Below are 26,093 nucleotides of genomic sequence, written 5' to 3' on the forward strand. Positions count from 1 at the left end.
TTTGGGTACTGAGCCAATGATCGAGAAGAATAAAGGACTGTATTAAAAATCTTCTCAAAAAAGGAAACTTGTGATAAAATTTTACCTGTGTTTGCAATATGTCTCTTAACTTTGAAATTTATTTTCTCGAGTTCCAATGGAAAATTGTTTTCGGTGTTATTTCAGGCAACTATTTATATCTTTAGCTTTAAGAAAATGTAAAAAGGACTTCACAACACCTAAAATTATTCTGGTATAAGGTTTTTGACCACAAAAAACTAAAATTTCTCGATTTACTAAAGGGTTATGTCTTAATACGCATGCTTCTACCAGGGGTTTGACCAAGAAAGTCACCAAGGAATTTCTTAAGATTCTCGTTTTACGTACATCGAAGTTTGAGTCCCTGCAAAAGTCTTCCAATGTTTTGCCCCCTGAGTTGACTGATCGACCTGCTCGGAAATCATCCCTGAATGATTCTATCAAATCATCTGAAGCTTTGTTAGGATTAGCAGCCTGAAAACAAAGAAATTGAAAAAATGAAAGAAAGTAAGGAGTTTACTGGCTAACTAATGTAACCCCCCTCCCCCCCCCCCCCCCCCAAAACAACCACTGGTATACAAAACGTAGAGCCACAGTGCTTCAGAACCATAAGATTATTCGGCAAAGCAATTCATTAAAACGATTTCTTAATAATTATATTTGACCGTGGGTCAATTTTTTTTAACTCAAGTTATTCATTTTGGGATAACCCACGCTTGCTTTAGAGCCTCTCAATTTTAAATTTTACGTCTTATTAGAATTGAATTGAACTCTTAATCACCCCGGCTCCAAACTGATTAAAGAAGAATTTTAAATTTCCATCAAATTTGTTGTTGATTCTTACCTCAGCAATAGTCCTTTCAAAGTCGTATATGTTGCTCATCTGTTGCTCAGAATACCACCCTCCTCCTCCAAGAAGCCGAGCGATGGTTTTCATGTATGTTTTGTACGCCTCGCGGATCTGCAGTTTAAACAGAATGAGAAGGACGGCACATCTAAGGATCTTCTCAGTAGTTAACTGGAAATTGGTCCAAATGCAAGCTGGTATATAGAATTCAATATACAGAATTCAATATATATCTTAATCTTAATTAAGCATTTTTAGTCAATTTACGATATAGTAAGTGCCTATTAAATATTCTAGCTAATTCTACTTTGTAACTTTTGATGTGTATTTTTATCAAACGAATTATTATTATTATTATTATTATTTTGATTATTGTGATGATGATGATGATGATGATGATGATGATGATGATATAACTCATCTTTTAATTGATAGCCGGAAAATGGCTCGTCTGGTAACGGAAAGCTGAGACTGATCTGAGACCCGCAAAATTTACCTATAGCTGAATAGTGCGCGCGGCAAAACAAATAACAAATAGGTGCGTAATCACATTGTTAAAGAGAATATTAAAGAGGATATCATATTTCATTGTTGCTGGGCTTACAAAGGCTTAACACCAAGTCAGCCTATGAACAACTGATCAATGTAAGCATATACAATTTCAGTTTTCTTTCTTTTAGCAAACTCTTCCCTCCAAGTCTGTCCAAGTCAATAAGGATGAGACTAATTCAAAAGGAATAACAACCAAGATTTCAACCGACAAAAAAGAAATGTTATCTCCAGATACTTTCCTTGTTTCCCGCATCGTCAAAACACTAGATATAGTCAGTTCGCTTATCGATTTTAAACTTATTGATAAAACAGTGTTCTTCCCAAATTCAAAGAGATAAAATTCGCGTTTGTTGCTTTAGGCAATCTAAACATCCAGTATTTTGGTGATTTCACGTTGCTTTCTTGTAGAGGATAGCTCTGTAGCTAACAGATTCGTGGTATGGAGTCAGGCTTTGCTGGCCCGGCGTGATAAAATCGCATCGTACTAACCTGCTCGCCTTGACTGGAGTCTTCGTAATAGTACTCGTAGCTCATTCCTAACGAAGAAATGCCAATCTAATAAAGGAAAGAGGATAAAACAAGATATTTCGCTCTTCCATAAATACTATCAACCCAATACGAACACACAGATATCCTTTAGTTTACATGATCAAACTTATGGACGTTTTAAGGCCAGTAAGATTTGTGAAAGGCAGTGGATTATGCAGGTTCTGATTTGCACAAATACTTCCCGAAAAAAAGAAGTTCTGCCTTATTAATAATATTGCCAATATTTGCCTGGCTGCCCCGCTATATCGTTGGACCTAACGCGCTAAACAAATGATTATAGGCAACTACGAACATCGAATAAAAGAACAGAAAACTGCAATATTTACCCACACCGAAACCTGTGACAGACACCTCATTGGTTGATGTTTTACCAATCTACATGCCCCTGCTACTGGAGGCAAGTTGCGCCTTTCTTCGATCAACAGCACCATTACCGATTTTCATTTAATGATTTCTGAATGCATATTATCGCACTCTACCCTTATACTACCATTCTGTACTCTATCCTTATCTCCTCTACTCGCCTGTAACCTTATGAATTCTACACGCTGTCCTACTTAACCTAAGCCGACTCGATTGAGAAGATATGCCAAACACTCAAAAAGTTTCGTCGAGTGTCGTATTTTTTAACGTTCCTCTCGGTGTTTCGAAATGTGATAAGCCGCGGTCTGTCTTGATTGATATAATGCCGTAAAATCTCACGTTAAAGCCCTGGGCTTATTAGATTGCGAGCAGTCTCTCTTTTCCTCGAAAATCTGTGGGGAAGAACGCAAAACAAGTCAGCGTGCGAGCGCGACTGTGAGCGTGACATGCTAGCGGCAATGCAAGCCGCTTGTAGCACGGACGCCCGCGCTACTAGCGGCTTGTAGCATCGCAGGTCACACTCACAGTCACGTTCTCTTTGCGTTCTTCCCCACAGTTTTCGTGGAAAAGAGAGACTGCTCGCAGTCTATGGGCTCATAGAACTTCATGAGAGGTTTGGGATGGGCTTATAAACGGAGGGCTTATATCCGGGGGGGCATAGAAGCGGAATGAATAAAATGTTTCGGAATGGCGAGATAAAACGTATCTGAGAAACGAATTAAAGCCAACATACATTACATTTAGAGTTATTACCGTATTATTACCCTATTACCCTATTGGCCTATAACTTTCGATTGAAAATTTTAATATTTGTAAAGAAACGCAGAAGGAAAGCACTCATACATTAAATGGGCTTATATCCGGGGGGGGCTTATACCCGGCATAATATATCTGTCAGCAAATAGAAGGGCTTATATTCGGGGTGGGGGGCTTATAACTGGGAGGGTTTTAACGTGGGATGTAACGGTACGTCGAAGTTGCACTTACTCTTAAAATGTGTTGGCTTGAATCCTGTATGTCTCTTTCAACAGATACCGAAAACAAGGTCTGTACATTTATTTACATTTATTTACATTTATCTAGTTAGTTATACTTACGCTTAGAATATGTTGGCTTGAATCCTGTAGGTCTATAGCAACGGACACCGAAAGCAAAGTCTGTACATTCAAGTCTCTTAGAACGGCTCCCATTTTCTCTGCCACTGTCCACGACCTGTTCATTATATCCCCAGTCACTGTCCAGCCGCCATACTGCTTTATCAAGTTTTCCAAGGGTGAAATACCTCGACGCTCAATGGCAGCAGTATCTACGCATGTATCGTAGATCTTGGCCGTTTTCACGATCGATGAGCTCTTGTTGGGAAAAAAAACACAATGATATTCTGATCAATAAGATTAAAGACTGTAACAAATACCAAACTCAGCTCTGTAAAGGCCAAACAAATCTTTGAGATAGTAGTTTGTCAAGAACATCAAATTAATAACAAGATTATTCACTGAAAGTGAAGAATGATCATCGCAGTAAATTTTCCAATTTAAGCAATTGGAAAGAAGAAGCCTGAAAAAAAATCAGGGCTTCAACGGGATTCGAACCCGTGACCTCCGCGATACCGGTGCGATGCTCTACCAACTGAGCTATGAAGCCACACATTGGGAGCGAGGTTAATTAATTGAGTTCATATCTTCCCGTGAGGAGTGACATGATGTGAAGTATATATGAAGTAATTCATATTTGAACTGCGGTATGAACTCAATTAATTGACCTCGCTCCCAATGTGTGGCTTCATAGCTCAGTAGGTAGAGCATCGCATCGGTATCGCGGAGGTCACGGGTTCCAATCCGTTGAAGCCCTGATTTTTTTTTTCAGGCTTCTTCTTTCCAGCTGCTTAAATTGGAAAATTTACTGCGATGATCATTCTTCACTTTCATCTACAACCGCAGTTCAAATATGAATTATTTCATATATACTTCACATCAAGATTATTCACTATCAGTTTCTGTGAGGTGATAGTTAGCTTCCTTGACTAAAATTATAATGATTTCCAACTATTTTTCTACACATCCAGTAGTATTGGATCTAAAGACTGGGTTTTTTAAAGGGCTTTGCCATTGCTATGGCAACCTTCTGCCTCAGCAATGTGACAATAACGTGTTAATCAATTATTGGCCATTTGTTTGAAACCCGGCGTTATTATGGCATCAATTGAGAAAGAAGGTTGGTATTGATTCATAAAAGAAAAAGCGCTGAAGAAGAAATAGCACTTCATGATGACAGTTTCTTTTGAAAGATTGCTCAGCCAATCAGATTGCAGCATTTTCACTATTGTACTGACTTAATTCTAGAACTAAAAAAAAAAAAAAAATAGAGAACAACCTGTAAGGAAGTACGGGATAAAAGCTGTACCTCTAAAAACACTCGCAGAAACATACAAACACACGAGCTGCTGATGCAGTTGTTGTACATGTAGTACGACCAGAAACGGAAGCACTTATGCTCATGACCTAAGGACACGTTTCCCCTGGAGCGATTGTTTTTCTCCGAGCTTGTTTAAGCAGATGATTTTCTTATTTCGCCGAGAGACTCGAGAGAGACTCGGCAAAGACTCGACCAGAAGTTTCCGGGTCGATGAAGCTGCTGTACAGACTCTTACTGGTTAATTAAATTTTCGCGCGCAAACAACAACGAATCAAATACACCACAGCTACGTTTGTATAGCTGCGTCACCAGAAAGGAATTTTTTCGAATCAGCTCTTAGACGCCGCTCGGGCACAGGAAGAATTGAGCCGCACCCGAGGAAAACGGCGTCCGTTTACCGAAGTCAACTTCATGCCAAACCTTAGAATAGTTAGAGGCAGCAGTCTCCATAGCTTGTCGTAAAACCTCCATGTTGTCGTCGTTCACGATAGTGAAGCCAACAACTCTACTCTGATTCACACTGAGATGATGGGTTTTGAAAAACCCTCCGCATGCGTAGGAATAAAAGTCGTCACAAGGATCCACATCTTTGTCCAGCTGATTGGAAATGACTTGAAAGAAAAAACACTAGATGTGAAAAACCGTGGAATAATAAGATTGAAAATGACACAATAATGGACGTAGTCCCTCTTTCGCTTAGTACGTAAATAAACGACGAGGAAAAAATGGCCGCGTGAAACGAAAGAGGGACTTTTCGTAGTCCAGCAATAATTATCCAGGCACTCGAAATTATAATTTCAAATCAGTTTGATCCGACATCTGTATTTCATTTCTGACTTTTGCGCCTTTCAACTCGCTTTGGATTTTTTCAAAGATCTGTTGTCAGAATTTAATCTCTGTTTCGGACCTGTATTATTTGCATGTGAAAAAATAGAATTTCACATACTCACTCACAGGGAAGATGTTTTAGTCAAAATTAATTAATATCTATTTCCTAAAGGTATGATACAGTCTTAATGTATAATTAATTGTAACAAGTAAAGCTAAAACCACAAACCTTTAGAGATATTGTAACACTCCTTCGTCTCACAAATGAGTGGTTCTACATTTAAGAAAATATCAAACAATGCAGATGATTCGAGCAAGCAACCTTCAAATCCAGTGGAACGTGTTAGTGGAATGCTAGTGAAATTTTGCGCCGTCTAGATCTCCTTGCTAAGCTTAAGTCGAATCACAGCTGGCCATCGTTGAGTTAAGTACTTGAAATTCAAATTTGACATACATTCCGTATCTACTGATCGCCTTCTACATCACGACTTTGTTTTTACTAGGGAGTTATCAATATATATCATTTTTAATGTCAAATTCAAGTTATATTTAAACAATGTGTAACTTTCCTTTATTTTGTATATTATTTTTGCACGACCCTTCAAGCTCGTAGCTTGAAACATTATCGTTTATTGTATGGCTGTGTCTCACATGGATTGGGAACTACCGAATTCACGAATTTGATTGGCTGAAATCGATATTGACCGCGATCTAGATTTTCCCATCTAGACCGGCATCTAGACCGGTTTCATTTTGCGTTGAAAAAGTAGCAAACTAAAATGCAAAAATTTTCACCATTTTCTTTTATTTTTTTCTCAATCATTTATGGAAGTGCCAAAAAGCCTGATGACAAAAAAAAAAGTAAAGAGGACGAGCAAATTTCGGCAGGTTTAACTTAAGCTCATCGCCGTTCGCAAGCAAAATGACACAATAATGGGAGTAGTCCCCTCTTTCGCTTAGTTCGTAAATAAACGACGAGGAAAAAATGGCCGCGTGAAGCGAAAGAGGGACTTTTCGTAGTCCAGCAATAATTATCCAGGCACTCGAAATTATAATTTCAAATCAGTTTGATCCGACATCTGTATTTCATTTCTGACTTTTGTGCCTTTCAACTCGCTTTGGATTTTTTCAAAGATCTGTTGTCAGAATTTAACCTCTGTTTCGGACCTGTATTATTTGCATGTGAAAAAATAGAATTTCACATACTCACTCACAGGGAAGATGTTTTAGTCAAAATACGTTAGTCACAAACCCATCTAAATGCATGTGTTCTTCACGAGAGACAATGAAACGTCAAGGGCGCAAATTATGCATCGCCTTGTTTTCTTTTCCGTTTGAGGGGCTGCCGTTTACGCTACTTGCACTGGCTTCGATCGAAGGAGACTTGTCTCTCTGAGGTCATTTGTTCTCGATATTACTATTAGTAACCAGACCGAGGAAACGAGTCAAAAAACATTTAAATAATAGCGCCTCTCATTTTCATATAGACCAGCTTAAAAAAAATAATTTTGACCAGCCATCGCACGCGCCAAACTGGACTAGCCGACCAAAGATATTTATCGCCGTTATTTAATCGTCTTTTTTTTTTTTGAGAAATGTGACAGTTTAATGGTTAAAAAAGCAAAATTGTTTGCTTGGCAAATATTTGGAAGCCTCCGCGGCAGCACTTCGATTGAAGATTGGCGAAATTTTGGAAATCCGCAAAAATTTGGCAAGTTTTTGAAACTGGGGTCGCACTTATTGCACGTTACTTGTTGACAGGTTTATTACTCATACAAACAAAATTGGCTCTAGTGCGACCCGGCCCTTAGATACAGTCGGTGTGTTATTCTTAAAGAAATATAAAACATATGCCGTGTTTCTATCGAGTTGTAGAACACCAGTGTAAGTTTGAGAGAACGAGAAATGCTGTGGGAACACGAGCCGTAGGCGAGTGTTTCCACAGCTTTTTCGAGTGTTTCTATAACTCGATAGAAGTGTTTCTATAACGAGTGTTTAGAAGTGTTTCTATAACTTACGAGTGTTTCTATAACGAGTGTTTCTCGATAGAAGTGTTTCTATAACGAGTGTTTCTATAACTCGATAGAAACACGGAGAACATGTTTTCTATTTCTTTTAGAAAACACCACGACGAAAAAAAATGGAAACAACTTGTTTACTTTGATCATCAAAATGTAAATTCTCTTTGCTCGCGCCATCATTACGTCAACAGCTCGTGCTTGTTCTATCGCGTTATAGAAACACGATTTTTAACCAATCAGCTCTTATTTTCTTAGAACTGTTTTCTAAACACAGGGTGAGGTGTTTGTGATATCCAGAACAATCAAAGTCGAAGTTGAGGTTATCAGTCGAAGCCGAAGGCTGAGGCCGATAACCCTTACCTTATTCTGGATGTCACAAAAACCAAGAGATTATCAAGGTAAGAGAGTGAATCGCCCATATAGGCCTTCTACCCAAGGTAATCCCTCTTAAGTTATTTTTAAGCATGGTACCCAGTTCTTCCGAGGATGTTACTCGCGCTATGAGAGGACAGCCGAAGAGACTTTCTCGAAACTACCTGAGACGAAATGGCGGGAACGTCATTTTATATGTTTTGGTTTCGTTTCACACCAGAGACGTTTTCTGCACTCTTAGCCGCCTTTTCGTTCGGCCGGGCTTTCGTTTGTTTTGTGCTCGTTTGGCTGTTCATTATTTTGCCGTTTATTGGGTTTTAGGGAGTTTAATTGAGCAAACTTTAACGGCAACGGCAACGAGTACAATGGCAGTGTAAGCATGCGTTATAATTCTTTGTTCATTTCTCTGCCGTTGTTTACAAAAGGTCACAAAACAACAACGTGAAATAGCCACATTGTGCATACTCGAGAGAACGTGACTATACGAAGGCCAATTTTTCTTACATATTCAGTTTGGGATATTTCTAACAGTATAGACAAACTGAATGAATCTAAATTCTCGCGAGTTTCGTAGGTTGAATATAAATATTAAGTCGTTTTTCAATCGACGTTGTCTTTGGCGTGGTTGCCGTTGCTGCTTAAACTGCTTTTTTCTACTTGGGCAGCGAGCGTCTGCCTGCACTTTCGACCATCTGTTTGTTCGGTTGCCTAGCTTGTGTTTGGGCGTTTGTTTGCTTTGCACTCGTTTGTCTAAACATTTCGCTGCTGTTCAGTCAGTTGTTATTGTTTGTGCAGGAGACATCCGTCTGTTATTTTAAACTCCTATTAAAGTTTCGAAATGTATTAAAACATACCAAGAGCCGAAGCTCCTTTGCTTGCAATCAAAATATCAAAGAACGCATCTCCACAGCGTTGGAGGCTTTCCTTTGCTTTGAACGAAACGAAACGAAACGAAACGAAATATAAACAAATCCTCCACTAAAACATCCACACAACGCGCTAGTAATATCCGCGGAAGAACAGGGTACAATGCCTAAAAATAACTTAAGAGGGATTACCTTAGTTAGAGGACCTATATGGTGATTCACTCTCTTACCTTGATAATCTCTTGCAAAACCGAATCTAATAATTTTTTATTATAGATTGAACGACAAAGAAATGTATGTCATGTTTTTGTTTCTTCACAGATGGCAAGCAACATAAAGCGCGCGAATTTGACATGATTACCCTTAGAAATCATGCACCGCTGTCGTGCATGACATGATTTCCCGTGACCTTGAGTGTCCTTGACATGATCATTGTATAATCTACAGCTAAATGACGTTACAGGCTCTGATTTTGAAAATTCACTGTGTGCGCTTTTGGTCAATCAGATAAGAGATAGTGAGTCAGGAGATGGGCTCCTGGGTGAGTTCAATGTATAATAACACCAATTATCGCTTTCCCCTGAATTAAAACTACTGCCGTGTCGCGCATGACTAACTTTCCATGTGCCGCAGACAACCATAATTTGTGTCAAGATGCAAAACTTAAACAGGCCATGCAGTTAACATTCAACAGGATTGAGAGGTTCGAAACCTTAGTTATCTGATGACTCCGCTCCTATACAACACAACTGCTGTTATCGCTTCTTAGGTTTTTCCTCCTTGATTTTTATTCCTCACGTAATTCGAGACACAATTAAGCGCAGTATTTATAGAGTTTAGTATCGTCGCTTTAACTTTTTGTCACAGAAGAGTCCAACACAAGCTCAATGAAATTTCAGTCTTGGCTGTGCCACCGACAGCGTTTAGAGTGAAATGACTGGATTAGATTTTTGAATCAAACAATGATCAATTAAAATGTCAAGGAAGCCCGGATGTTTGAAAACCATACCTCGACGCTTCCCTGTCTCTCTCGCTGTTCAAGTTACGAATGAGTTGGCTGTACCATTTGCATTAAGGACCAGATATAGTAAACCGTTAGCTTAAGAAGGCGGTTTGGGCCCTAATAGATATCCCGGCAAGTGCACATACCATTTAATTTTCTTTTGATGCTTCATGCACCAGTGTTTCCACAGATCATTAAATTTCCAAAGTCACATGCCTTCAGAGCTGGACGTCTTATTAACAATAAAAACAACGGCAAATATAACACCAGCCGGGAAGAGAAGTACAAGGGCAAGAACAAACAGGCGACATTTCCTGCAATGACGTCGAAGTCGGTATTTTACGCCCACTGAATCCCCATCGTCGACCAGTTCGACCTCGTCGTCTGCAGCTGGACTTCTCAGATTCCTGAACATTCTTGAGAACTTGGTTAGCGCAATGCAGCGAAACTCTATCTGTAAATGTATGGGTGGATGCTACAAATGACAAGAAGGTGTAGAGTATCCGAAGGGTGTGGACGCGAGCAATTCTGTATAACACTCACTCACAAATTTCCTTAGCCTCGCTTTCAAGCGGAATTTATATCAAAATTTCCGAGAGCGGAAAGAACTGTCAATCAAACGGGTTCAAACAACACGTGCGATCTGTGATGCATAAGTACAAGGGTGCATAAATGACATTGATTGTTCAGAACACGCTAAGCGGAAGTTTTGGTTCCAAGCGACTACAAGAATGACCTTCAGCGGCTTAGGCATGCATAATATATTGTGATTTCGTAGTAAATTTTTGGGGGGATAACGGAACACAAAATCAATTTTTCTTTAAAAGATAGATGGCTCACAGCTTATCAGCTGACTTCCCAAGCCCTTCTGTTCCGAAAGAAAGCAATGAAAACTGGTAAAATGGCACCACGGCAGTACACAGCGATGTTGTTTGGAAAGGGAAATGTTAACGGGACTTGACAACAGTTAATTTACACAACTCGGGTAAAATTACATGTAACTCCGAGCAACTCGTTTGACTTGCTTGAGGGTAGAAATCCGTAACTTATTTCTAGATATCGAGGACCTGATGCAAGTGGAATTCGGGCAGACCAAGAACTCACAGAACTGCACTTCAGTGTAGTTCATTCAAGAAACAATTACAAATTTACCTACACTATCGATTGCACTGTCATTGCATCAGACAAAACAGGTAGTGAATGATAATTAGCTAATCGATGATGCAAGTCATTTTAATTTATTCCCAACAGTCGCTGTTTTATGAAATGTCTCTCAATCTGTTTTATCGGAGATGAATGTATGGTTTTATGGGTATACAGCAGTGGCAACCAGTTTTAGCTCGATGTTCTATTAGTTTTCCTAACTCCTAATTAGCAATTCGATTATAAGCTCGAGATTTCTATGATGTGCATGATAGAAGATCGAAAATGAGAGCAATTAATCTAATTGTTTTAGTAGACGTCTATCTGAAATTTACTTCAAATAACGGTTTCCAATTATTTCTCGACGTATTATTAAACTTCGAGCCTTAGAAGAGAAAAATCGCTCGGATTGGATTGTCATTTGAAATTGCAGTTGTGTGCGCGCGCGTATCATTTTTTCAACGATTCCAAGTATTTTTATAGTCGAGAAACCGTAAATGTCCTTTTTTCAGTCATGTCAGGAATTTATTTACCATTTGCATCAAAATATTCCTCCAAAACTTTGGAAAAACGAAAAATAAAAAAAACCGTCGCCATTTCGTAGACGACATCCAGCCACTGCACACTAATGGCTGACAGCGTACGATCATTCAGCCAATCATATTGCAGCATTTGCATTAGTGTTCAAGCAGAATTCTACAATGGTCTAAACAATACTTGTGACGAAATCAAAGAATTGTCAAAAAGAACATTTAGACTGATTAATCAGCCTTTTAGGTTTATTAAAATTGATTTATTGATTTATTTATGAGGTCATTACTGATCCTGATATAGACAAAAGATCTCGCCACAATTTGCTACTGTTTGTGCAACTATTCCCTGCTTGGTTAAGAATGAATCGAAGTCTAATTGACTTTTACTGCTTAAAAAAAAAAAGCGAAGAGCAAAACCTCTGTTTTCAACACGTTATGCAACTGACGAACTTATCGGAAGAGAGCATTTTAAACTCTATAACCGTAAAACAATCGTTCGATCTTTTATTTCTCGTATTTTTACTTTATTGCTAGTTCTTGAGAGGCAGGCATGCTAGGCTGGCCGTTCTGGACTGGGGTTGGGCTAGGGTCTTCATGAGGGGAAGTAGTCTTAAACTGTAGGGTGAAAGGCAACTCCATTGTCTCTGCTGCCGGGTATTTGCCAGACCCCCATCCGTCTCCATAACTCTCCAGTGGGTACGCGGGCTCACCGTGTTTGGGAATGTCAAGACCTAAGAAAAAGAAGAATTTCAAGTCAAATTTGTTACCTGTTTCTTTTCATGATCAATGTTATAAAATCGAGTCGTATCATGAACCTCTGATGTGAACTTTTGCGCTTTAGTGATGCAAAAAAGTTCCAACAAGAAATTAAAGTGCACCCAGCCCCACTTTTTTCTTTTTCTTTTTCTTTTTCTTTTTTTTTTTTGCGCTAAAACGAATCTACTTGTTGTTTGAAATACTTCTGAGAAATAAAAAATTGGATTCGGTGGAATCCTCGATTTTCTATGCCCCGACGAAATCTCGAAAATAGCACCAAAACGCCGCCCGAGTTTGAGGAGAATGGGTCCAGCGGCTATTGTGACTTCTACTAAGGAAGGTTGAATATCTCACGTCCTCTCATTTCCTTCAGGATGGTGCAATACACATTCGAAAAGTGCGCAGAAACGCCTTCCAGAAGTGCTATTTTCTGTTGCCGCAGTATCCCAGATTTATAGAAAGATATACTGTACAATTTATTGGCGATGATCGGTCAATGGTGTAATAAAGACGTAAACGATGGGTTGATTTTGTCGAACCGTAACAAGCGAAGTGAGAACCATTGAAGAACTCTCACTGGAATTTGTTCTGCAGACTTCAAACGCTCTTTTGCAAAATTTCCTGATTAAAGCCAACCAGTAATTTATAGAAATACCACCGAGAAACTACATTTTCCAGTCCCGCAGTATTTATAACATAGCCGACAAAGTTACGACCGATATACTGATATGTAAATAGGTCGCATCTGTACGCCGCCAACCAACACTTATTTCTCTTTCGATTTAGAAAAAATTCGAAGATATATCCTTTAGAATTACCAGGAGCCATAATCGGGGACGGAGACCGTAACTCTTGGGATCCGCGTGCACCTATGATATGGGACAATTTTTTTTATTTTTAGAACAAATTGCGCCATCCTGACGTCATATATCCGCGCGGATCCACGCACATGTCGGGGGCTCTCGCGTGGATGCTGTCACGTTGCGTGATCAAATGGTGAGAGTTGCGAGATTCTCTTGCTTATTTTTCACCGTGATGGCAGGGAATAAGGCAGGGAATACGAACCAGGGCGCTTATATGTAGTTTTATGCTCTGAGCTAACGGAAAAGGTGGGTTTTTCAGACTCGAAAACAAGACTTCAATCTCGCACCGGGAATGAATAATAAGATCTGCTCGCGCTTGTTGTAAGCTTACGCGTATGTTTTTGCGTTTGTTCTGACTTAAGAATATAGCAAGAAAACTCTATACTCTGGTATCGAGTTAATTTGTGAGTTTCTCAGACAATGGTTAATCGTAACCAAAACCTGTTTTGATGGTTTCCTATTGTTTCTGCTTGTTTGGTGAGTTTGCAAAACTTTTGAAAGGAAAGTCTGAAGAGTACAATTAGCTCATCTGCATAGTGCAGCTCGCGCACTTTCAAGTCCGAGTCGGTGTTTTCAATTGTCAACAAATCTTGACAAAGATATCTTTCGTTATCTTTTGTGCTGAGATGCTGCAACAAATTTCACGAGCGCAAACAAGGCTACTAACATCATGTGTGTTTCTGCAACAAAGCATAGTGAAGTTTTACACTGCGAAAATGAAAATAGACAAGCAGTTTTGATAACTCGATCAACAAAATCGAAATCGTTATTCGAAGTTGATTAAAGAACGCGTCATTGTAACTTTGCTGATTATTTCTGCTTTTTTCACATATTTCCAGCTTAGCTTTTAATATGTTCTCAAGCATTTATCAATCTTAAACATATTTAAAAACTACAGAGTTATTGTTTGAGTTCGATGTACGCTTTCACACGAAAGTGCGGCGAGGCGGAAGTCCAATTTGTCATGTTTACTGACTATACAAAACACGCATCGGCGGGCGCTCTCATTCATCGACAACAGAGAATTTACTGGATTTTTACACAAATAAAACTGAGCAGTATCTACGGACGTAAAGTTATTGGGCCTTGATGAAACATCAAGCGTTGCTTACAATTCAGGCGAAACTCAAACTAGCAATTATTTTGGTTTACTTTTCGGTCGCGATAGACTGGCAAATTCCTCGCAAGCGTGTGGTAAGAGAAGCTAGGAAACCTTGAAATCCTAAAGCTCTGCTATATCTAAATATATCCAGCTAGTTTTTTGTTGTGTAATGAAAAAGCTGTCAATCTTTAACATATGTGAAATTTAAATTGGGGGGGGGGGAGGGGTGGGGTACAGCTCACGTAAAAGAAGCATCCGTCGGAACGCAACTTGGTCAGCGATATATAAAAGCTTAATGCGGAACATACCTAAATTCGACATGGTCTTTCTTCACTCAAACTGGAGCAGCTTACGACGAAAATACTTAATTAAGCAAAATTCCAACAGACGTAAAGGCGTTGAGTTGTGGACCAAAAACATGAAAAATTTCGGGAATTTCGGACGCCATTTCCCCCGCGCGACATCCGCAGAAATCGTCGCAGCATGTACGCGCGTGTGCCGCAGGCGATGGCGCAATTTGTTCTAAAAATAGAATTATTGTCCCATATCATGGGGACAACCCCAATACTTGAAATGGCGCGCGCTGACGGTCTCCGTCCCCGATTATGGCTCCTGGAATTACATGATAGCAAATTAAAATTGTTAGACTCAGAGTTTTTCGAAGGTTTGGAAATCAGCAGTGCGACAAACATTCTGTGCAATAGTGTCGAAGATATGACAGCATAACATTATCTGCGGACTGCTAGGGAACACATTCTTTTCGCCTATCTGACGAATTTCACTGCAAACTTTGAGAAAAATCACATTGGTTATTTGGAGTTACGACTTAAAACGTGTGGCAATGTGAAATCTGTAATTGTTTGAAATGTTTCCCAACCCTAACCATAACCTAAAAATACAGGTTCAAAGTGAATTCAATCGATCGAAGCCAGTGTTTTGGTTGAGCTCTCTATATTCACAGTCAAAGTATGGGCCAGACCAATTCTTAAATAAAACTGAGTCAAAACAAGCTTTATATCCATTGAGATAATGGACTAAACGTTAAAGAGAAGCTCTCTTCTGCGAAAGGATCAAATTTTAGAACAAAGAGCCGCTCAGAGAAGCCGCCGCAAGATTAATTACGTGCGGAGGTTATCAAGTCTCGAAAACTGCAACACTTACATATAAACATGAAGCGCTTATAAACATGAAGTATTCCAGATTGTAAAATACAAACTGGATTTAGTAGAGCAACCATACCTTGACGAAATACATTCTCGCTAAAGACAAATGTAAACGGGCTATAAGTGGGTGGGAATCTTCTGTTTAGGTGACGAAATTACCATGCAGCTGACTCAAAGCAGTCCTCGAGTTTTCTTTCCTGCTTTTAGTTTGCCTGCTCCTCCACTTTCCATTCCTGATATACAAGCAGCTCGTCCGCAAGGAAATCTTCCCCGTCCTCGCTTGAAATATTGCAAATTGCTCTCAATGCTCTAGGCAGTGAGTTCACAGTTGTCGAACGTATTCGATAAAACGGTTTATTTCGGAGCCGAATCGAAACTTAACTCTGACTCCAGTGACGAAAAAGAAATAATTTTGAAGCAAAACTTGGATGTGTCAGTCCTAAAATATATTGGAACAATTAGTTTTGTTTTCCATTTCCTGGAGAAAATACAGAGAGCTGACTGAGGCGCTATTGTGATTGGTTCCTGGGTAGAGGTCGCGCAACAATTCAAGCGCGACTTTATAACTTAAAGATATAGAAAATGGAGGATTCAACCAAATTCAATTGGTCAAATGTTTTGAATAACAAGTGGATTCCCTTTAGCGAAAAAAATTTGGGGGTTAGGTGCACTTTAAATAAAAAGGAAAGGCGAGGACCGGAAACTGGACTCGTGATGGCTGTGGAACACAAACCTGGTTAGCAGGCTACTCACCTTTCAACTCTATTTCTTCGCTGACGCGGAGTATTTTAAAGAGGCGCAAAGTGAAGAAAAAAATGAAAGAGAGTAAAACGGACCAGGCATGATAGCAAGCAGCCCCAGCAGGTTCCACCCAAACAAACGGAATGAATGTTCGTCGGCAGCATAAAAGATTCCAGTATCCTTGTTGAATATTGGAGCCGCCAGCACTCCCCAGATACCACCACCGAGATGAACTGCGGAAAAATACAATACAACAATTAAAACTAGTTCACATACATTATTAACCGCCAAAACAATATTAAATTTTCTAACTGGATTTGTCTGTAACGACTACCTTTTCTTGAGGACTCTGGTTGTGAGAATAGAATTCCTGTATATTTTGGTGTCACTTACCAGCCACAGCATCCAGGGGATCATCAACCCTTAAACGCAACATGAGAGTACTCCAAGCAACGTACGTCATGCCTCCAACGATTCCAATAACGAAGGAAGCATAAGGATGGAAGACATTACAGCCTGAGCACAGGGACACCTGAGAAACAAACACATGTATTCTAGTTTCTGTTAAGTGAAACAACTAGAGGTATTTGTACTCTTGTAGATGAGATCATAGTCAGTTGTAAGTAACCCATGCCACCATCTTTGCCCATGTGGCTTACTACTACGATCTGCCGTTTACAGTCCCTGGCGAAGGCGAAAGTTAAGTATCTTTGCTGAGAAATGCAAAGCAGTATCCTAGCCGGGGCTTTCACCCAAACCTCTTGGTTGAGACTCTAAATACTCAAACCGGTTTGTATATGCTACCGAGCCTTCGAAAGCAATTCTCTAATTTAATATCCATATACTAACAAATGAGCTATGCTATCAACGTTTTAAAAAGGAGGTATTTGAGAATAACCCAAGTAGCGTTTATAGTCTCACCATTCCAGTGAGTCCACCATTAATGGTAAAAAGCAAGCTCCAGTATTTCTCCGCATATCCCAAGCGCTTGATTAACATGGCAGTCAATGCACCCGCGGCTCCTGAATAATAATGATAAAAATAATAAAACAGATTTAGTGTCTTGAAACTGAAAGAAAAGTTGAAAATAGCTTAAAGCTGCGACATTTGACGTAATTTGAATGCATGGTAAGTATAGCTCACCTCCAATGACAGTGTTCGTAATGACCAGGGCCACAGTGTCTCCATCGCCTGGATTGGAAATGGACCCCAGGGAACCTCCGTTGAATGCCAGGAAACCAAAGAACAGAATGAATCCTCCCAAGGCTGCTGTCTTAAGAGTGAAAAAGGAAAAAAAACGTTCTGAAACTCTGTCTTCGCCCAAAACGGCTGTAAACGTTGGAATATTGGTGAACATTAAAGGATAAGCATCTAAACAACGCTCACAATATAGAAGAGAAAACTGACGATGTGTTAGGCTGGCTTGAATTGTATTCTAGGTATTTTTTAAAAGCGAGGCACAGTATTTTGGAGGAGTGTTGACCTAGAACAATGGTCTCTCTTCTATTTACTTTAATATTCAGTGTTTTCTTGTGAGTTTTTCTGAGAATCAGACAAGTGTGCTTTCAATTTCCAAGAATGCAACATACTTGCACATCATCAACAAACTTACCGGGACAGTATGGCCTGAAATCGTCTGAGGGGAACCATTAACAAATTCTTGGACCTAGAGTGGCTGCTCCGACTAACGCGACTGCACCGCCAACGCAATGAAGAGCCCCGCTACCTGCAAAATCCTACAACAACGTAAAAGAGAAAAATTAACGAACTCAAAAACATTGCAAAGGACCAATTTTATTTAGTTTGTTGATGATGTGCATATTGTGCTTTTGGGTGATATATCGATGTGCATCATTCTATAAGTCACTTGAATTTCGCGTCTACACAACATCCACATGCTTAAAAAGCTTTGTTCTTGGCACCAGAGGGGGTGAGACAACGGGGAAGGCCAACAATAACTTAGAGAAGGTCAGCGGAGAAAGAACGTAAGTCCATGCTCTGACCTAGAACGAAATCCGAACGATGGCACAAGACCGCTCACGCTGGAGAGAGAGTGTGCAGGTCTTTTGCGTCCTATGGCGCGTGAAGGACCGATGCGATGATGGCAGTCTACACACAAGCATCATACCAATCCAAGATTGTTAATGGAAAACCTGTGTAGTATGCTGCAGCCTGTGATGTTTAACTCGATTCATACCGGGCCCTTAGTTGATTTTCTAAATTCCCAGAATATTTTGTACGCTAAAAATCTGTCCTTTTACGTAAGTAACGGGGACTGGTGACATCATGTCACGAGGTTATTGGGTCATGCTTTGGACAAAAGAGGCAACTTGGATTTCGTAATATCGAAAAAGTTATAAGAGGTTAAAGTCAGCGTTTCACTTTAGGTTTCCGCCGGTCTGAAGAAGTTGAGCATCATTCAGTTTTAGAGATAACGTCTTGGTCTTAACCAAAATACGTACACTAAATTTATTAAATGAAAGTGATATGACCGCTTACCTGGTATGTAACATTAATGGTCACATTGTCTTTAATATAATCGACACCAACAAACAGCCAGCCATTTGAATCCCATGCCCAGTGAGTGACTACTGGATACAAAAAACCTACAAGGGAATGGCACTGTCTTTGATGTCGGTATAAGCTGGATCCATTATCATCCTATGATAACTAAAAGTAGTAGATTTACAGCAACAGGATAAAAGAAAACACACATGAATCCTACAGGACCATCAATCCCCAACGTTCTTTTGGAGAGCTTAACGTCACCATATAAAAGGTTTAGCAGAATAATGGCTCTGTATGTGCTCCTTAATCTTTGTTCCTCTTTCAGTAGTCGTTCATGAAATGACCAAGTTTTGCGTATCTTGGAGAACGTGAACCACAACAGCTAATTGTTAATGTTTTTTTCTTTTGAATTTAAAGGCCCTCATTACATATTAGCCTAAGCACATTTTTAAACCAGTAAGCAATTTGAAAAGATCTACTGAGACAATTGCAGCAAGATTCCAAAGTAGACTATAAATCTATCTTTTATCAGGTGACGTCTTCGGCGTCAACGTCGTCATTCCGTACGATCCTTTATAATCTGACTCTATAAAGTACGAAATGTATTGTAACTTTTTTTTTTTTTGAAACCCACCTGTTAGAAACACAGAGTACATAAGGTAGGCGTTGAACTCAGTTCTCTCTGCCATGGAACCGCTGACAATTGTTGCCGCAGATGCCGCAAAAACGAATTGGAAAAAAAAGTGAGAGTATTGGTCGGCTGGTAAATCTGCCAGTGCGAAATACTTGTACCCAATAAACCTATTGCTGTCAGCTCCATAAGCGAAGGCGTACCCGAATAACCAGTAAGCCACCGCACCAATAACTGAAAATAATAAAGTATTACTACAAACATTAAAAATTGTTCAGATCTACATCCTTGTTCATGATTTTAAAGTGTGCTAGATTGAAGCTTCATGAGCATTTTTATATATATAAGCCGATATTTTCGTTTTGTTTTGTTTGCTTTGTTTTTATCAGTCCCCCACCTCTCTCGAGGTCATGATTTATAAGAAACTGGGGACAAGAGACGAGACGAGACGAGAAACAGAGATGGCCAGAGAGACGGAATTTGAGATAACATGCTAGCTAGCTTTAGATCTTCCACGTCAAAAAAAGTGATAAATGGTAAATAAAAACATTTAAACATAATGTTTGTAGTACTTACACACGTCCAAGAAATTCTTGATCAGGATGTTTGTTGTGTTCTTTGATCTAACTGAACCGGCCTCTAAGAAAGCAAACCCTGCCTGCATAACTGCAAGAAAAAGATGCTGCCCAAGTCATTATTGGAAATTAAGTTCGACAACGTTCAAGCAAAATTGAAGATCATTACAGGTGACACCAAAGTGAAAGCTTTAGCTAGTTAATTCTATGACAATTTTATGACACTGTGAGTGACTGTATGTGCTTTGTATGTTTGTGCCAGGGATTACCTTATGGGATAAACGGGATTTTCGAGTTAAATTTTAAGTAAGAAATCAAAAGATTTATTTTTGTTTCCTTCGCCTTGTTAGAGAAAAATTAAACGAAAAAATGAAAAGATGAGACACGAAGTGGTGAGAAAGTATGAGAACAAAACATTAGCCTTATAGCCCATCTCGTTATATTACTTGTTAATTTTATTTATTTACCTAATTGTGAAAAATATAATATATGGTGGTCTGACTTCTGCACGAATGAGTTGTGACAAAATCCTCAAAGCGCTTTTGAGTTATTAGGTTATTATAATTTATGAAAACAGTCTTACTTTCAATAAGTTAAAGTTATAATAACATCCTGTACCTTTTTGTTCTAAAAGAGATTTTAGTATGGAGATGTAGATGTTTGCGACTTTAAAATTTTTCAATATGAAAAGCTGCGCTATGAAAAGCCGAAGCAAAATCAAAATGCAGTTACATTTAATATTGATATTTTTTTTTCAAAAGCGTTCTCTTAATCAATTTGATCAGACTTGCTACGAACTAATTTTTCACAAGTATTTTTCAGTTCCTTTTACTGCGATGAACTCGTGAACGTGCGGTTGGGAATACCTCTGCAATAGAGCGCCAGGCTCTTGACATCTTTAATTTGCGAACGGGAGTTTGAGCGTGATGCTCAACGAGTTTCCCGTGAAAATCTGAAAGGTCTCTGAAGAGTCTCTTGGCCGAGACGAAACGCCGCATCAGACTTGCCAAAAACTATTTTTTCACAAGGATTCGTCATTTCCTTTTATTGAAATTACACTCGTTGTTAGAAATAGATTGAAGTTTGGTATAATGTTTAGGGTAATCGATATTTGCTTGGAAACGATGAAAAAGATTACAATCGGGAAAACTAAACAACCAGCCAACGAGGCTACCAATCTACCAAACAACCAAACAGCTAACCAAACGACCTGCCAACCTATCAACCAACTGACAAACCGCCAAATCAACAAACCAACCAACCAATAAATCTACCAACCAATCAAAGTTTCAAGTGACTCGTGGGATATTCCTCGGTATACCACTCGAAAGCGTTATACATGTATAACTAGCTAGTGGATATCTTTTCAATTGCGAAAATGTTTCACTGGAAAAAGATATCTAGAGGACTAAAAACCATAAGTCGGCCTAGAGACCCCGCGGGAACTAAGGAAACACACTCCTGAGGCAATGTAGATCTATCTTTTACTCCTTCGTTTTTTCGGTTACGAATATAGCCCTTTTTCACATACAAAGCTTTATGTTTGGACTGTTGCAAAACCTGAATAATGCTGAGGGGGCGGCAACGGCAAGGAGAGCGTCACCAAGCAAAACATTGAAGACAGTATGAAACTTCGGTGAGTGGCTTAACTTAGTGCAAGGGTTTTATTAGCTAGCGTTGACAAAAAGTGTACGTTTTTTAGAGTGACCTCCTTTATCAAGCAGCACAACGGCTTAACCTCCCTAGTAGGGAGCTTAAGCAATATCGAGTTATTTTCTCAGTTACCCCAAAAATACGAAGTAGTATTTATATGAATAAAGATAAACCAACCTTGTTTCAGGTTTGTGTTTCCTCGGTTCCCGTGAGGTTTCTCGGCCGATTTATGGCAATTTAGGTGGTCTTTAGCTTTACTACTTTGTCCTCTGTGTATCTTTTCCCAATGAAAAATACTCCTTCGTATTTTTTCCCGCTCAAATGTTTATACTTCGACTGTTGTGCTCATTTGCGAGTTTCAAATATCGTATTCAACGCAACAACAACCGGGTGCATGTATGGCGCCGCATTTTTGACGCTGACGTCGGCGTTACGGCGAGCCTGACATCAAACGATTAAAACGAATCATGTAAAGTGTAATGGCCAGCGAGGCAGGCGAGCCTCCCCCTCGAACACTTGCCACGCAAGCTATGTGTAATAGCCATGATGATTTTTAGACATTTTTACACTAGATGGAGAGTGGAAAAGAGTTGATGTGTGAGATTGATGAGGACAAAAAGTAATGTGCGACCAGTAAAAAGTAATCAAAAGACATTTTGTAAAAAAGAAAAAAAAATTCGTGAAACGTGATCGCCACTCCTCAGATGGAACTGATTGTACCTTTGTTCCGAATTCGTTAATATAATCTAAGACAAAGAAAAATACAAATTAATCGATCCACATTCAAGTATGAAATTATTTTGCCTCAAGTTCATTTTTTCACAACATATACACAAGAGCATAAACAGTATGATACTATATTCTTCCATTTGTGAGCGACTTTACACTTGAAAGACATCCCTTGGTAGATCTTAGTAGGCCGGCCCTTGAGCACGGAGTAAACAACAAAAGGTCATGGTAAATAATATTCTAATTAATGAATTATGGAATCAGCAATATTTTGCCTTCGATCACCTACTGAGAACATTGCGCTAGCCCGCGACATTTGAATAGCAATAAGGATATTTATTTTAAAAAGAAGACACCACTATTTTGTGGAAGCTAGCCGGAGAATGGCGTCTCCCCTGTATGCCACGAAATCGTATCAAAGTTTATGTGGTAGGAAAAAAAAAAAATCAGTAAAAAGAAGAAGAAGCAACACAACAATATGAATAAATTAGCCAATTAGTAAAAAAAAAAAGCCTCGGAATCGGCGGGCTTTTTTGTATTATTAGTAGCAGATAGTTTTAAATTAAAGTGGATCATTGAGCTGTTACATTTTCATTAAAATCGATCCAACAAAATAAAATAAAACAACAACAACAACACGGAACATTTTTTTTTTTTTGCTTTCGAAAGCATCAAAGGCAACAGTTATTTGAATACTCTATGTGACATCCTTTTGTGTTTGTAATGCATCGTAACGCAACTTTGTACTGAGTTGTCAAATTTAAGATGAAATTTTGCTTTCGTGACTTCAAGCCGTCAAAGAGCGGAATTTTATCTTGAAGTGAATTTTTTCATTTTGTGTTTTGTTGTCGGGGTAACACCTCCGTTTCTCGTCAGAAATAGTTCATCCAGCCATTTTAGTTGAGAAACTTGCTATTCGTAACTTATGCGAAACATCAGGGGTTCGTTTTCACAATCAAGCTCAAATTGAGTGCTTTAACACTACTCGTTTCCTGTTAATGTTTTCTTTGCATTAATAAAAAAAAATAAATTTCCATCTAAAATAATTATTCTATTATCAGTACTCAGGACTGACGTGTTCAAAAACATGGGAAAAAAAAGCTAGCAGAAAAGAACAAGTCAGAACAACTATTTACCAACGGTAAACTTTGCTGGAATGATACGGAATGTAATATACAGAAGCCAAAGGAAATGAAAGAAATTCAGAAGCAATGAACTTTGCAATCCTGTTCCAACAAAGGTCTCGAAGTCAAGTCTCTACAATGAAACCAATGTAGAGGTTCTTGATAGCAATGATGTAGAAAGAAGCAGATATTGACTGACACATTTTTTATGGGAGAGGAAGAAGCGAACGAACCGAAAGTATCCTGTAAATCCAGTAAGTCGTCATATGTATATAGAGCTGTAAAGCGTAAATCGTAGACGCTCTCTTACGTAATCAGTGTAGCAAAAGCCAACTGACCAAGGCGGAGGCTGTATGAGCTAATGCACTGGAAATCGATCTATTGTCGGTTCTGTCCTTGCGCATCGGTACGAATGGTAATAAATATTGTGCTTTTCGTTATTTAGCTGTTTTTCTTTTCCTTAGTTTTAGTGAGCTCAAAGGTCGGATGTTTGGTCTTTTGTGATATGGGGTCTTGTGTACCGGCACACAGACACACAACAACCGCCCGTGCAACATGTCTTGTGTTGCAATGAAACTGTCAGTGAGAAGGAAATTTAATCTACGCACAAAGGAAAAAGTCCTGAGGTGTTGCAATCAAAATCTTGCCAAATTTGTTGATAGTTGAGAAGGGGCCGACATCACTATTCCGGTCCCTCGTTTGTTCCTAGAACGTCCTGTATTTTAATTTCTTCCGTCCTGTAACTTCCTTACTGAGTTAAGAACGACAATCTTGTTAGGATATACTCCAGTCTATGTCCCTAGCAATTACATTCTTTGGGATCTTTCAACTGTAAACGCTCGCACAAACAGCTTGTCTGGTTCAGAAATAAAAATAAGTTGTTACTATGTAGCACTTTAAATTGAATTGAATTGCTTTCGCCGTTTAAGTTAACAAAAAGTACAGTGCTTAATGGTACTTTTAGAGAAGTTTCGGGAAAAAAGTCCTTTCATCAGTCGTAAAATGGCGTTAAACGAAGAAGCGTCTGGTTCTCCGGGTTTTAGCTACACCAAAAAAACAATGCTAAATCGCGAATAGTTTTTGCTGAGTTGTCTCGCCGTTTGGATAAGGACTTAGAATTAATACAATTTTTGGCGCTATTTAAGGCGCTATTAATGTACATTTTGAACATATCAATCAATCAATCGATGGATCGATCAACTTTATTTACAGAGAGTGACACATGACAGTATAAACTGATAAACTAGTGGTCCTCTGTGCTAAAAATCTACATATATGTAATGAAAATATTGTAGAGCTTAAGCAACCTTAAATTGTTACAAATCCTTAATGTAAGAGAAACATTTTCGATCTTTGACTAAAACTTAGTCAGGTTTCTTTTTCTCTACTAATATTGTGCTGATATGTTGTCGAATTAGCTAGAATGTACATGAGAAGTGAAGCCTTAAAGAGGAAGAAAGATCGATATATTTTTCTTGCCGTCGAAATGTGATACAATGTAACGTAATTACATAATCAATCTTTCGACGGCATCTCCCGTTTTGATTGCTTCACCGGCTAACAGAAATTTCATGCATGGGTTAAGATGTATTGATATCTTAGTAAAACATTACAGTAAACGATTATCTAGGGCAACAGTTCTGATTAACTGATAAAGCAGAAGTCCCTCATATAAGTCTGGTTTTGCTAATCACACTAACCAAAGTTAGAAATAACTTTGTTGTTGTTTCACCGGAGAGTGATTAGACATCAACGAAGTCAAATGTACGTTCAATGACAACTGATACTCACAGAAAATACAACAGCCCAAGACCAATAAGAACATCTGATCAAGGCTACCTCTCAACACCTTCACAGTTTCATCAAGAGCTGTAAGCTCTGCTGCAGTCATCTCGGTCATTTTGACTTCTGCTCGACGTGTCGTTGCTAATGATATTGGCTGTTTTGTTAAACAAAACTGAAGAAAGCAATGTGGACGCCCCAGTTCACAGTCTGTAACCAACTGCGTCGTCGAACTTGAGACCTTGCATTCAATTAAGCTATATTGTGCATGAGCACTCTTTATGAAAATGGAATTGATAATCCACGTGATATACCGATGTTTCCTCGACACGCCAGAATACCCATACGTGTATATTCGACTTTGCATATAGACTTTGACACCCTAAACGAATTCCACATTGCAAAAAGAGAAGTACACCAACTTTTTCCCATTGGTGGTTTATTATCAGTTTTAGCCTTTCGAGAGCGCGTTTTCGTGAAATAAGGTCCATGCAACACATCTTGATCAAACCCATCTTGATCAAGGGGTGCTTATAGGGAATAAAACTGATTGGAATCCCCTTCCTGGTATTTAAATAAATGTACAACACGTTAAAGGGCCATTATCACGGTAAAGCGCATGTATGGTCTTGATTGACACTAATTTTAATTTAACCAATAGAAATCGTAATACTAGTGCGTGGGCCGCCACAAATTCGTCGCGGGTCAGCTCGGTCAGAGTTTCACGTGTCTTTCGAAAATCTCTTAATCCGCCTGTTTTTGACCCTTTGAGTGTAAAAGATTTTTGTCTTTTCTTGTTTCCCCAGACAAGTAAATATGGAGGCCAACTAGAAAACCAAATAGCTTACTTGACCTCCATACTCTAACTTTAATATTTATCAACTGAAAAGGTACTAGACTGTAAACATGCCAAGCCATAATTTTATCTGTAAATGTAAATTGCGAGGAAATAATGT

At 39.0% G+C, this 26,093-nt stretch overlaps 1 protein-coding gene and 1 pseudogene across 2 annotated transcripts in view; both read right to left on the bottom strand.

The window, feature by feature from the left end:
• The window catches only part of LOC149111901 (endothelin-converting enzyme homolog), a 28,205-nt gene extending 22,216 nt beyond the window's left edge, over positions 1 to 5,989 (bottom strand). Inside the window, exons 1-7 of the mRNA XM_089289277.1 lie at positions 5,980 to 5,989; positions 5,802 to 5,894; positions 5,165 to 5,355; positions 3,427 to 3,681; positions 1,907 to 1,972; positions 863 to 979; positions 367 to 492 (exon numbers count right to left, since the gene is read on the bottom strand). Coding sequence (XP_089145403.1) covers positions 367 to 492; positions 863 to 979; positions 1,907 to 1,972; positions 3,427 to 3,681; positions 5,165 to 5,355; positions 5,802 to 5,894; positions 5,980 to 5,989 — 858 coding nt within the window. The remainder of the gene's footprint in view (positions 1 to 366; positions 493 to 862; positions 980 to 1,906; positions 1,973 to 3,426; positions 3,682 to 5,164; positions 5,356 to 5,801; positions 5,895 to 5,979) is intronic.
• A 5,735-nt stretch (positions 5,990 to 11,724) lies between these two features.
• Positions 11,725 to 25,382, bottom strand: LOC149111904 (putative ammonium transporter 1; annotated as a pseudogene). Its single transcript, XR_016207285.1, has 10 exons — positions 25,147 to 25,382; positions 19,851 to 19,940; positions 19,278 to 19,508; positions 18,635 to 18,741; positions 17,748 to 17,871; positions 17,279 to 17,408; positions 17,057 to 17,157; positions 16,529 to 16,667; positions 16,148 to 16,368; positions 11,725 to 12,241 (listed from the first exon to the last, which is right to left on the bottom strand). The product of XR_016207285.1 is annotated as a putative ammonium transporter 1 (transcript).
• Between the last annotated feature and the right edge of the window lie 711 nt (positions 25,383 to 26,093).

Source organism: Orbicella faveolata, unplaced genomic scaffold (genome assembly GCF_042242905.1).
Source record: "Orbicella faveolata isolate gen_17 unplaced genomic scaffold, um_ofav_v1 contig_2, whole genome shotgun sequence".
Lineage (NCBI taxonomy): Eukaryota > Metazoa > Cnidaria > Anthozoa > Scleractinia > Merulinidae > Orbicella > Orbicella faveolata.